Source organism: Chenopodium quinoa, unplaced genomic scaffold (genome assembly GCF_001683475.1).
Source record: "Chenopodium quinoa cultivar QQ74 unplaced genomic scaffold, ASM168347v1, whole genome shotgun sequence".
Classification (NCBI taxonomy): domain Eukaryota; kingdom Viridiplantae; phylum Streptophyta; class Magnoliopsida; order Caryophyllales; family Amaranthaceae; genus Chenopodium; species Chenopodium quinoa.
Genome location: NW_018744693.1, coordinates 168,563 through 182,263, shown reverse-complemented (window position 1 = coordinate 182,263; position 13,701 = coordinate 168,563). Strand labels below are relative to the sequence as shown.

General features: G+C 31.2%; 2 protein-coding genes and 1 non-coding gene across 3 annotated transcripts; 1 reads left to right on the top strand and 2 right to left on the bottom strand.

Annotated features, from left to right (window-relative positions):
- Nucleotides 1-1,982: 1,982 nt before the first annotated feature.
- On the bottom strand, nucleotides 1,983-4,781 carry LOC110702262. Its single transcript, XM_021879968.1, has 7 exons — nucleotides 4,638-4,781; nucleotides 4,323-4,463; nucleotides 3,840-4,085; nucleotides 3,357-3,512; nucleotides 3,167-3,220; nucleotides 2,740-2,886; nucleotides 1,983-2,585 (listed from the first exon to the last, which is right to left on the bottom strand). Exons 1-7 carry the CDS (start codon nucleotides 4,779-4,781, stop codon nucleotides 2,217-2,219), a joined length of 1,257 nt encoding a protein of 418 aa, XP_021735660.1. The 3' UTR covers nucleotides 1,983-2,216.
- LOC110702368 lies at nucleotides 3,127-4,239 on the bottom strand. Its single transcript, XM_021880072.1, has 2 exons — nucleotides 3,840-4,239; nucleotides 3,127-3,512 (listed from the first exon to the last, which is right to left on the bottom strand). The coding sequence occupies exons 1-2, from the start codon at nucleotides 4,083-4,085 to the stop codon at nucleotides 3,312-3,314; spliced, it is 447 nt and encodes a 148-aa protein (XP_021735764.1). The 5' UTR covers nucleotides 4,086-4,239; the 3' UTR covers nucleotides 3,127-3,311.
- Nucleotides 4,782-12,861: 8,080 nt separating the features above from the next.
- TRNAA-CGC lies at nucleotides 12,862-12,934 on the top strand. Its single transcript has one exon. It is a non-coding gene; the product is annotated as a tRNA-Ala (tRNA).
- The last annotated feature ends 767 nt before the right edge of the window (nucleotides 12,935-13,701 follow it).

Genomic DNA, 13,701 nt, shown 5'->3' with positions numbered 1-13,701 from the left:
CCCTAGCCAAGTCCAAGCCATGTGAGATTGACTCGACACAACTCACAACCATCTTTGGTTTTGTTGTTAAATGTTACTCATTATAAATAATTGCTCTTTTGTAAATTGAGTGTACCTAGCTAGAGACTGCAAATTAAAAATCTTTATTTTACATCACGTGTTTTACCATCCATTATAAGACAAATTGCACAAATATTTGTTTTTTCTTTTGCATTCAAATTCTAAAAATCATTCATTAATATTTAATTTGCTCGTTAATTCATCTAATTTTAAAGAATTACCCACTAATTTTCATGATTTTCTCCAAACCTCTCAAGTGTAGACAATAACATCGAAAGTTTAAATTTATTAATTAGAAGGTTACGTCAACCCTAAATAGAGGAGAAACACGTATTGAGGATTTTTATGAACTTTAAATAAAAACACAATTAGAGAATGTATGTAATTTAGGATTTGAGGTTTACAATTTACATACCCGGAAACTTCTAATGACTGGCCTGTTGATAAGCTCAAGTCGTTTTTTTACCATAAATTTCTCATCTTCAAATAATGTTGCTTCTAAATATTGTACCAAATTCATGGCTAATAGTACCACAACCAACAAAATCAGTTGAGTTTTCTCCATGGGAGTATCAAAGTAACAACTAAAATAACAAAGTCAAAAATCAATGAATTGAATTTGACTTTGTTTTTAATTTTATGAGCAATATCTGGTTTCATATAACATATGGTGACGATGATATATATTATGGCCATCTTCTATGGTAAAAAAAATGATATTATATGTAAGCCAGCTCATTATTTTAGAATTTTTATGTATCCTTCTTAAATGCTTTGTAAACTTTATTAGGAAGTATATTGATTTGTTGCCATATGTATTTGACTGACATAATTTGTTCCTTTTATTAAGATTTTTTTCCTTTATGATGAACTGGTACTCCCTATATATTCATGAAAGATTATTACGTTTTGGCAATTTTACGTCATTGTTAAGGAAAATAAAATAGTAAAAAGTAATAAATAATACTCCGTAATTCACTGACAAATAGCGTAACAAGTACTCCATATTAAATATTAATGCAATTTTTTAAATTTTTTTTTTAAAAAAACAATATTAATGGATTATTAAGGCAGGGAAATAAGTTTTGCTTCAAAAAAAAAAGGCAGGGAAATAAAAATATTTATGTGTTTTTTTTTTTTTTTTGATGGGGAATAAGAATATTTATGTTGGAAGTAGGTACGAAGTAAATATTTTTGTAAATAAAAACTCCTTTGTTACTCCCTCCGTCCCAAAAAGAACGACCCATTTGGCCAAAATTTTGTCCCAAAAAGAATGACCCATTTGCATTAAAACACCACCAATTTACAATATTTGTGCAAAATTAGTTTCCCCATATAAAAATTTCATTTTCCATGTTATTTTATTACTTTCTCTCTCTATTTTTTTACAAACCCCATGTAAATTTATCTTTCCAATATACTTTTACTTCTTTTTACTTAACTTCCTTAATACCCGCGTAATCAACCCAAATGGGCCGTTCCTTTTGGGACGGAGGGAGTAGAAGGTAAAGTTTTTGGTACTCCTTAAATGAAATTGCATTGGAAATTGTGTAAAAAACATTTTAATCTATCTAGCTAGAAAATTGTTACTCCGTAAAACATAACTTAGACTCTGTTCACTTCTCCTAAAAAAAATAATATTCAATAAAAATAATTTCAGTTCAGTAAAAATCAGTAACTTAGAAGAAGGAATATAATAGAAATTCAGTAAAAAAAAAAAATTTAATTCAGTAAAATTAATATTAAAAATAATTTCAATTCAGTAAAAATAATTTCAATTCACTATAAATAAGGTAAAGTGAACGAGACCTTACTGATTTTATCTGAACTATAATTATTTTCACTGAACTGAAATTAATTTTACCGAATTGAATCCATTTCAAATTCCATTCATTTACTTCCAATTATCAATTTATCTTTATTTAGACCCAAACTCAATCAAATAAAGCTTAAGTTTGTAATTAAATCCAATGGGTAATTAAATCATCAATAGACCATGTAGACATGTAGTTGTCACATGAAACTTCAATATTTTAACTGGAGACAAAATTCGGATCACACACTAATTTTATATATTCTCCAAAAACGTCATTAAACCTTGTTTAACTTTGCCACCCAAAAAAAAAAGTACTAATTTCATACTTCAAAGGTTCAAATTAAGTTATACTTTTACAATTTGGTGGTCCACCAAAGAGCATAAAATGTCCAAATTGACCACCAGAATCTCCACCATATTTCACCTTATAACAATCAGGCTTACTTACACCCATTTTGAGGTCTTCTTCTGCAGGAGGTTTCTCCGTACCAACCAAGCTTAGTCCATATATTACACAAGCCTTGTTAGGTCCTTCCTCTGGGAAATGGCCACTTCCCATCCCCGGAGCCGCCTCCTTCGGCGAGGTATAAATCTCTCCTCCCCAACCTGCTCTTGTTGCCCCGTCCCCTAGGGTGCCAAATAGCTCCTTCGGCCAATATCCTACTCCTTCATCCCCGAAAAATAGCCACCAATTCTTTGTTTTTAGTTCCTGTACGTGTCAATAATGATACGATTGTTATTTTCCAAATAATAGGTCACATTTGATTCTATTATTTTTTAACCAGTACTCATACTTGGAAATTATTAAAGATAGTTTTAGTGTTAAATTACAATGTATCATATGACAATTAAAATTAAATTACCTGTTTGATGGAAATATTGATAAAACGTTGTTCACCTTGGTAAGTTGATACCGGCTGTAGAGCTAGGCCAGGAGTAACCTTTTGACTAACTTGTACAAATCCTGGACATAGTCCGTCGTAACAACCTGTGTTCTTTCCGGAGTCTTTCTACAAAATTTGAAATCAGTGAACAAATTACGATACTTAGTTTGAAAAAAACATCATTGTTAGTTATCGGAAATCGGAATGGAAAAATCCCTGTTTCTCATGATGAGAAACGAAATTTGTTTCTCATGGGGGCATTTTCGTGAATAAATCAACAACTTTTTCATTATTGTGGGCTCCACATTTGAATAAATTTGTTGATTTATTTACGAAAATGTCATGTGAGAAACAAAATTTGTTTCTCACCACGAGAAATTGGGGTACCCTCGATTGGAATACTTACGGTCCAGTACGCATAAAACCGAGTATTATTTTGGCCAAATACACTAGGATTCACCTGAAATGTTTAAGTTGAGACAAAGATTAGGGAAAAAAAACCATAAAAACTCTTGAAGTGAGACGAAATTACAATAACTTATCGTGAGATATTAAAAGTGATTGACCAAACAAGTAAGGAGTATATATATATTTACCACCCAGCCGGCTGATACACCGTTAACACCGGAAACATCATCACTAGCAACAAAAACCGAAGCAACTGTTAGTTGATCCTGTGTAACCTCAGGATTCCACACGTTAATTACTCCATTTGCTCCTAAGTTTTTGGTGGCTACTACAAGAGTTGCAATCTGCCAAAAAAACAAGATCAAGAAAGGATTAAAAAATAAGATATGAAATGTCCAATTAAATTGTTTTATCTTTGTACAAGTATATGACATTCTCAACAACAGTATATCTTTATAATAAGCATCTTTTTATATAAACATGTTACATACTTTTTCCCGTTACTAATTAACATTGTATAATTGCATTGTTAATAGCATTATATTTAGTAACGGTTGAATTAGTTTTAACAGTTTTGAATGTAAAAAACAATGAGTATTACTTGTACTATGTTTCAATGCAATTTTAGGGTGTTAACATTAATAAAAACATTATGACATGATTTCACTTACTTGGTGTCCAGGAAGCAAATCATTAGCGTTAAGGGAGACAGACTTGGTGAAATTGGTAGTCGAAAATTTCATTCCGAACAATGGTGAGAATTTCTGCATTGCAAGATCTTCCTCTTGGATCCTTCTAATAGGAACACTTCCTCGTGGACATCTCATATGTTTCGGTAGAACTTGTGAAGGCGTTAATGTCGTTGAAGAACGACGAGTTGATGTTGTTTGTTCAGAGACCATAAAATTTGGTTTCATCTATAGGTAAAATTGAGAAATGAGCAATTATTCGGCCATGTTTGTTCAATTTCTTCAACTCATCGATCTTAATATTACATATAGCTAAAAAAATCTATTTTAATTAGCACGTAACGAAAAATTCCATTAGATCAACAAAAAAAAAATAGTTTCAATCAATAAAAAAATTAATTTTAATAGATTATACATAAATAATCAATCAATAAAATTTTGTCAATAATCAAGTGAAAAAAACACGGCTTTAATGCTCCAATAATGGTAGTCAAAGTAAATTGCAAAAAGTAAACAAACCTGTATTGAGTGATTTTGAAGTAACGGATGGTCAAATGCAAATTGTTTGTTAATGTCCACACAATCCACAATGTCACCATGCTTGGTCTAGTCAATAACAAAATTAAACGCCAAAAAAAACAATCAAAGTCATATTCAAAGAAGTAAAATAAATTCAAAATTAAATCTCATGAGTTATTATTCCTCGCAATAATATAATCCTAATAAATGCATGCTACAATAATTTAGCATATTTATTCTTTGAATAATTATATAACATACCATGAAGCTTTTAATTGATGGCTTGTTGATGAGATGGAGTTGATTTTTAACCATCGATTTTTCATCTTGTGAAGTTGTTGCTTCTAATCCTTGTATCGAATTCGTCACTAACAAAACTAAGATGATCAACAGACTTCCTTCCATGATAATTTGGATCCTCGTTATTGTATCAGAACATATATTAAAACTATCGTAACACTGTCTCCTATCCTGTATATATATATACTGTATATGTATAGAAAATAATTTTTTTTTTTATGAAATAATAAATAAATAAATAAATTTGTTTAATGTTAAAGGAAATAACCGTTTTAAAACAAAAAGAAAAAACACAAAGCTACAATAAACACTAGGAAAAGAAAATGATTTTTATATGTACTGTGGTTGTCCATATGGGGAAATAATAAAAATAATTTTTACATGTGGCAAGCCACATCATGTGCCAGTCATCATAAGTTAATATTCCAGTGTTATAGTGATTATTCGGTGAGTGTTGTTATAGGCATTGTTGTTAGAATCGCGATCCGCATCGTGCGATCCTATGATATAATTTTAGCCAATAAACAATTTGGATCAAATGCAGAATCACATAGCAAGCAGGATCGATGTAGAATCACTTATGGTTGAAGGACCATCTCAACCAAAAGCTTAAGCCGATGGTTGAGGTCCAGGAATATGTTATATACTCTATCATACAGGATTGTGTAGGATTGTGTGCAGGATCAGGTAGGATCATACAGGATCGGGGTAGGATCGTAAAAGATCTGGTAGGATCGGGCGATCCTATTTTTTCACTTCAGTTATTATTGGATTGTACAGGATCAGTCAAGCTAGATCCGATAGGATTGGTCAGAATCATGTAGGATCGGTCAGGGTCGTCGTACGATCCTACATTTTACTTATTAAAATGATCCTAAAGTAATCAAACTTTTCTCTAAGCCAAGAAATTTTTTATCCAACTACTTAAACTATAAATTTTAAAATTTTCATGGCTTAAAAATTGTGTATCTAGTTATGTAGCAACCTTTTATTACTCCTTTTATCATCAATTTCTTAGGATCTTACGATTTCACGATCCGATTTTACCGATTTGATCTTACCTTCCATACCGATTTAATGTGGGATCTCGATCCTGACAACGTAACCTTGGTTACAGGGATTACTCTTCAGTGTTATAAGGTTATTACTTAGCCGGCATTATAATTACATGGGTTACTTGGTCACTGTACTAGTGTACTATAATAAATGTTACTTTGCTCTTTTATAAATGGTCATATGGTGTGGTCATCTGCACTCATATAAGACTCGTTTTTTTATATATAAAAAATAATAAATAAATAAAAATTTATTTATTAAGGCTAAATATCTTTTCAAAATTGGTATTAATTGTGAACAGTGCGTTTCTGGTGCGGCTGGATTAATTTTCTGAATTTTTTTTATTGTTAATGATAATTAGATTATCCAATCTCACGACTTCACGAGACTCAATTCTTAGATCCGTCACTGATAATCAAGTACATTGCATAATTAAAAAAATTGGCAATCACCAACATTCTTAGTTTTATTATTATCATTTGCACCACTCTAATCAAAGAAGGAAACTAAATTTTAATCATGCATACATTATTATTTTGTATTCAGTACTTGCAACCAGCAGGTCCACCAAAATAAATAAAATTCTTCCAATTTGAAGATTCATCATCATCATCCCTATCATGATTATCATTTGTACCAGGAGATGTTCCATGCCAAATATCGTAACATCCTGGCCTAGTCATGTAATATTCAATAGCTTTTTCATCAGGAAAACCTTGTGGTGCTCTTAACTCTAGCCACTTCATAAGGCATGCAACTGAAAAATTTTCCTTAGAGAAACGACCGCTACCCATGGCCGGAGTCGGCTCCGTGATCGGGCTTTTAATTTCTCCTCCCCACCCTGCTTCTGTTGCTCCGTTGGCTAGGCTTGTAAACAACTCCTTCGGCCAATATCCAACGGTTTCTTCTCCGTTTAGGAGAAACCAATTCTTCGTTTTTACGTCCTAAGTACATCGATAGTAAGAAATTATAAACATATAAAGTCGTACGTTACATGTAACATACTAACATGTAACATGTAAGTGACACAATTTTAAGTTAATCAAAAATTGGGATAATTAATACGCGAATAGTTACCTGTTGTATCGAAAGATCTAAGAAATATTGGTGACCTAATCTTGTTGATACCGGACTTAAAGCTTGGCCAAGGGTGACTCTTTGACTAGTTTGTACAAAACCTGGACATAGAGCATTGTTACAACCCGTGCTCTTCCCGCTATCTATCTGAATTTATAATCATAATAGTCGTGTTATCAATTACTTGTGTAATTAATCTAATACAATATAATCATAAAAGTCGTGTTATCAATTACTTGTGTAATTAATCTAATACAATATAATCTGTTGTTATTGATGTATAAAATTAAAGATGATATGAAGAACACGTTATTGATGTATGTATAGCTCAAATATCTTACCGTCCAATATGTGTATAGTGTGGGAGAGTTGAGATTTAGATATGGATTTACCTGTAAAAATTTCATTTCTAGAGATGTAAGTTAATGAGGAAAAACGATAATTTAATGGAACAGAGGGAGTAGTACTTACCGCCCATCCTGCTACTATAGCGTTAACATTAAAACCATCGCCGCTTCTAACATAGAAAGTAGCATCACTAAGTTGGTCTGGTTTCACATCATTTAGGTACCATATGTTTATTTTCCCCGCTGCTCCTGTGTTTGGAGTAGATACCCCTATACTCGCAACCTACAAAGCATTACAATTTGGTTGATTAAATAAACTTATTGTTACTCCGTAGTATTAGGCCCTGTTATATTCACCTTAAAAAAATAATATTAAGTAAAAATAATTTCAGTTAAGTAAAAAGAAGTTCAGTTCAGTAAAATTAATTTCAGTTCATTAAAAATAATTTCAGTTCAGTAAAAATAAGTTCAGTTCAATAAAATTCAGTTTTCTTAAAGAAGAAATATAATAGAAAATCAGTAAAAATAATTTCAGTTCAGCATAAATAATTTCAGTTCAGTAAAATTAATTTAAGTTCAGTAAAAATAATTTAAGTTCAGCAAAAATAATTTAAGTTCAGCAAAAATAATTTTAGTTCAGTAAAAATAATTTTAGTTCAGCAAAATTAAGGTGAAGAGAACAGGGCCGCTGTTAGGCATGATAATGGGTCTTGGGTCGTGTAGGCACATGAACTACCACATAGTATTTCTAATAATATTAGTGGTTCGCAGTAAATTAATGCGAATCAAGTGTATTTAAAATTTTATAAAAAAAAAAAAAAAAAAAAAAAAAAACAGTACTAGCCTATTAGTGCTGCTCGAAACAAGGCATAACGTCTCATTTGGCATGCAGTCATAAATTAAGGGCATTAAAATATGACTGCATGCCAAATGGGTTGTTATGCAGTCATAGTATTGCATAATTGCATGTACTTGTAATAATTTATTACTCCGTCTCCGAAAGAACGACCCATTTAGGTTTATTTCGCGGGTATTAAGAATGTTAAATAAAAAAAAGTAATCGGAAAGATAAATGTACATGCGATTTGTAATTAAGTAGAAAGAGAAAGTAATAAAAGTACATAGAGAAACAAAATTTTATATGGGGAAGCTAATTTTACACACACAAACTCTTAATAACACCCGATTTACACTAAATTAGTGTAAATCGGGCTGAGCTGGGCAACTTCATCACCGAGAAAAATAATTTTAAAGAGAGAGAAAATGATTTAACAGCGAGGTGGTCGTCAATGGAGAGATGATCGAGGATTATGAAGAGGAGTTCTTCGCTGAGGAGGTCGAAAGGGTTAAGTTGTTGTTGTTCTCATGCTTCATCGATTTCGCCATTGAAGGATTGAAGGAGAGAGAAATGGAGGAAAGTAGAGGGAGAAGTACTGTAGTTGCTAATTGTAGAAGAAAAATGGTTGAATTTTGAGGAAAGTGAATACTCCTATGATGGAGGATAATTGTATTGAATTGTATTGTTGGGAAGAAGGTGGTAGGGGCAGATTATAATTGATTTTGCCATTAAAGGAGAGAGAAAATGGAGGAAAATACTTGCTAATTGTAGAAGAAAAGGATAACTTTTTTATTTTGATACTCTGTTTTTTGGAAAAAAAAAAGGTCACTTTTGTAAAAAAAAAAAGGGTCACTTGTGTGTAAAAAAAGGTAACTTTTGTGAAAATATAGGTCACTTTTATTAAAAAAAAAAAAAAAAGTCACTTTTGTAAAAAAAAAAAAAAAAAGGGGCCACTTTTGTGAAAAAAGGGTCACTTTTGTAAAAATATGGGTCACTTTTGTAAAAAAAAAAAAAGGTCACTTTTATAAGAAAAAAGGGTCACTTTTCGTAAAATGTTCGATGTACAATAAAATTATTGTAAACCGGGTGCATGCAAAAGGTTTTGTTTTACACAAATATTATTGCAAATTGGTGGGGATTTTAATGCAAATGGGTCATTCTTTTTGGGAATAAAATTAGGCCAAATGGGTCGTTCTTTCGGGGACGGAGGTAGTAACAAATTTCAATATTATAACTTAATAAGGAAATTTAGATAATTCAATATTATTGCTTGTAATAATTTCATTTATGAACAAATACACATATTTAATTTCAATGAATTTTCTTTGTAATAATTAAGGGCATTATTGCATGTAATAAATAAGAGACTGCATTAAAACACATACTCCTTCCGTCCCTTAATCAGATGTCTACTTCTCTTTATTATGTGAGTAATAAATGGTAGAAATATGCCGTTAATAAATGGATAGAGGGAGTATTTTCAATGAGTTTTCCTTGCAATTGTTGCAAAATTATGACATAATTTGATATTGCATGTAATAACTTTGCAACAATTATTGCAGGGAAAACTCATTGAAAATATGTGTATTTGTTCATAAATTGTCTTTAATACACAATACCAGATGAGCCGTAATTATAAACAAGAAAACTTTGAAATTGGTAAAGATCAATCACCTCATTGACTTGTTGAACATCATTAGGGTGACCAAATTTGGAGGAATTTGAAGTTGAAAACTTGGTGTCATATATCTTTGAGGAAATCTCCATCATAAGATCTTTCTCTTGTATCCTTTTAACGAGCACCGTTCCTTTTGGACATCTCATGTTCTTTGGTAGAAGTTGAGAAACACTCAATATTGAAGATGAATTATCATTTAATTTTTTCTGCTTTGGAATCTTGAAATTAGGTTTCATTTGCCATTTAATCGAAAAATTGTTCATTTTTATTATTAGAGTTTTTTTCATAACAAATTTTATTGATAAATCGCAAAAAAAAAAAATATATATATTAGTAATAACCCGTGATAATAATAACAATAGAGGAAAACAGTCAAAACCTGTATAGAGTGATTCTTTAGCAAAGGATGATCAAATGCAAGTTGCTTATGAACCTCCACACAGTCCAAAACATCACCATGTTGAGTCTAATTAATTAAACAAACAAAATAAATGGAGTTAGATAACTTCACAAATTGTGTCAAAACAAATGAAAAAAAAAAAAGATAACTTCACAAATTTAGCTTTGATTTCATGATTTAATAAAATTAATATTTACACAAATTAATTAGATGCAAGTTGAGGATGGTACTCACCACAAAACTTTTAATTGCTGGTTTGTTGATGAGTTTGAGTCGCCTTTTAATGGCTAGTTTTTCAGCTTGTGACAGTTTAAATTCTGATCCTCGTACCAAAATAAGATTATAATATGGTACTATTAATAAAACCAATAGCATTAACAAATGTTTCTCCATTTGACGATTTTACGATTGAAATTATATAATAATATATGTGTAGAGCTACTCGAAAAATTTATGATTATGAAAGAAAATTATGTGAGTATATATAGCTAGAAAAGCTACGGAGTATTCATCAAGAAGGCTACTTGGACAAGCTAGCATTGATTATCAAATCGCAATATTAATTTGAAATTTTAATACTATTCACACACATTTTTTTTAATTTTAGGTTAAATAAAAAATCCTTAAGTCCCAACTGGTAAAAGTTTATAACTTTTAACCCAAAAAAAATTCATTATTTGTTTTTTTTGTTTTATTACCGCGATCATTTGTTAATTATTCTCTATCATTACATTTCATTTAGAAGTTCAAGCTATCCAAATGTAAATGTATGACTTATGACTGGCTACTGGCTAGTCTTTGATCACATAATTCTAGGCTTTATTTTGTTTTATAATGCATGGTGCAAATATATAGACAAATGGACAAATAAAATTGAATGGTTATTCAAAATAATTATGGTTATCAAATTAATTAATTAGACAACTGTTGAAATATTGATAGTCTTTACTCTGTATTCCGTATGAAATTAGGGAAGACTTTTCAACAGTTACAACAAATGTGTATCAATTGTAATTTCTCTAAATCTGACCCTACAAATGTAAGGCACAATGTTGTTCCTTGAATTATGTTGACCTTGAAGTGTCTTTTAACAATTTCTCTACAAACGTCAATTACACAATTTCCGACACTATTAAAGTATAACCAACATTCAAATTGTCGTCCTCAAATTTGCCCAAAACAGGAATTTTGCTAATTAATTAGGAAACTAATCAATATTACAGTCTGTGGACTTTGCTAACTGCTAGGATTTCTTGCTATATGTCGATGTCGAATTTCAACAATTCTCCAATAGCAAAATTCTCCCAAAAACCCAAATTATTAAAGGCTTTTACCTTTTGATCAGCTTTCAAAGCATAACAGAGTAGAGAAAGTGTGAGCAGAGCAAAACAACTTTATTTATACTCAGCAGAACAAATTAAATTTCAGCAAAGTAAAGCAGACCACAACAGCTCAAAAGAACAAGACCTAAATCTATTTGATAGCCAATTTGAAAAGTAGGATACTGATCCAATATTTATATAGTTTTTTGGTAAAATATCTATAATGATTAAAGCATCGATTCCAAACTTTTAATAACAAAATTATAGGGTACAATTACCAATTATATTTTAAAGCTAACGTGTATCCAAGTATAAATCCAAATATTTTTTTTATCCAACTATGCTATGTGTTTCCCTCCAATTGTCTCAATGACCGGTAACCTGCTGAAGGATTTTTTTTTTAATTGCCATGTGTCAACACATGATTGGTAAAAAAAAAAAAACTTTAACAAAACCCCTAAATTCCCAGCCACCTTCCCCACAGTGAAACCCTAACCCCACACCTAAACTCGCCGAAAACTGGCCGGCCATCCCTCTTAACCACCAAAATCAATCAGCCCTAACCCACCCATGCATCCATCAACCCCGACCCCAAACATTAAACCACCAACCCGCCCATCGAATTGAAACCAGGCACCCCTAAAACCACCATCATCTTTACTCACTGCATGAATAAATTTGAGAGCATCTGATTCCATCCAAATGCGAGCATAACCCAACCGTCGAGGGTAGGTCGATTGGGATTGTCGAGCATAACCCAACACCGGTTGGTGGCTTTTTGGGATCGAGGTGGTTGGATGGGTGGTTTTAGGGATTGAGGGTAAGTTAGTTGGGATGGTAGAGGGTCGGCCGATCGATTTCGATGGTTAATGAGGTTGGCTAGCCGGTTTTTGGGCGAGGTTAGGGATGGGGTTGGGATTTTGCGGTAAGGAAGGTAGCTCCTAGAAATTTTGTTTTTAAGTTTTTTTTTTTTTTTTTTTTTTTTTAAATTTTTTTTTGACCAATTCCGTGTTGATACGTGTCATTATAACATGTTATTATAACAGGTCTTAACTTGGTGTTGACCGATTAGGAGCATTAGAGGCAATCACATAGCATAGTTGGCCTGGATAGATTATTAAAAAATATTAACCTTAGTTGTGATTCACTTAGGATTGTTATTAGAAGTAAATCGCCAATAATTGAATCATGTTGTAATGTTTTTAATTAGAGTTAAATGATATCAAAATAACTAATTAATATTATAATCTACCGAAGTAACTATTATCATATCGGGTATTTTAGTCGGGTCATTTTCTACGTACTTTATATGGAGTATAAAGTATTTGCCTTATTTTTCAAAAAAAAAAAAAAAAAAAAAAGGGTATTTGCCTTATTACTTACGGTTAGTATTTGAATATGGCAATAGTTGATTACCTTGTAAACGTCTGATTGACTAATTTTGTTGCAAACAATATTTAACAACACGGGGGTGTAGCTCATATGGTAGAGCGCTCGCTTCGCATGCGAGAGGCACGGGGTTCGATTCCCCGCACCTCCACATTTTATCATTTTTAAAGTATTAAGCAAATTTTTTTTGGGTCTTACTTTTTCCCGCCATCTTAATATATCTTGACAATCTTGTAATGTTGATCATGTGAAGATTATTAAAAAAAAATAAAAATTATCTTTGATTTGTTATCCAATACTCAGTATATATGAACAAAATCAGAATGGATGCTGGATTACATGAACCAGGCTGTTAATTCAATCCATTATAATTGTTTCATAATTTATACGATTTGATCATAATTATATCCTTTATTTTCTACCATGTATGCAATGTGTCCAAACGATGTGGCAACCATTGCATTAACTTGGTTCTTTTTATTGTAATAATGCAGTGTATAATTTGGCCATAATGATAATTCACATATTATAATTGTAATTACCTTAAATGGTTATAATCTTATACTTCCAAATGTAACGATCTCGAGTATCATTAAGAATTAGATAAATACATGAAGAAGTTCAAGTTTGTCTATTATTTTTATTGGGATCTGTCTTTCTTCTTTGATTTATTCATCAACTGTTTAGAGGTAAGAATTTCAACAATTTTCTTTAATTAAGTTTTGATTTATTGTTTTTCTTATTTGATTTATTGTTCTTTACTTATGTTTTGTTCTTAATGGATTCTCAATTACCACTATATATACTTATGTTTTGTTCTTAATTATCTATTGTTTATCAAATTATGTGTGACTTGGATATATATGTATGTATGACATGATGAATACATGAAGTCATTACTGGTCTATTTAGTTGATA

What these genes read in the sequence shown, in the direction of transcription:
- LOC110702368 (XM_021880072.1), bottom strand. Translation starts at nt 4,085, where the DNA reads ATGAAACCAAATTTTATGGTCTCTGAACAAACAACATCAACTCGTCGT. An exon ending in ATTTGCTTCCTGGACACCAA is followed by an intron (nt 3,513 to 3,839) that starts GTAAGTGAAATC and finishes TTTTTTTGGCAG; the next exon opens with ATTGCAACTCTTGTAGTAGC.
- LOC110702262 (XM_021879968.1), bottom strand. Translation starts at nt 4,781, where the DNA reads ATGGAAGGAAGTCTGTTGATCATCTTAGTTTTGTTAGTGACGAATTCG. An exon ending in ATTATTGGAGCATTAAAGCC is followed by an intron (nt 4,086 to 4,322) that starts GTGTTTTTTTCA and finishes TTTTACCTATAG; the next exon opens with ATGAAACCAAATTTTATGGT. An exon ending in GGTTTTATGCGTACTGGACC is followed by an intron (nt 2,887 to 3,166) that starts GTAAGTATTCCA and finishes CAAATTTTGTAG; the next exon opens with AAAGACTCCGGAAAGAACAC.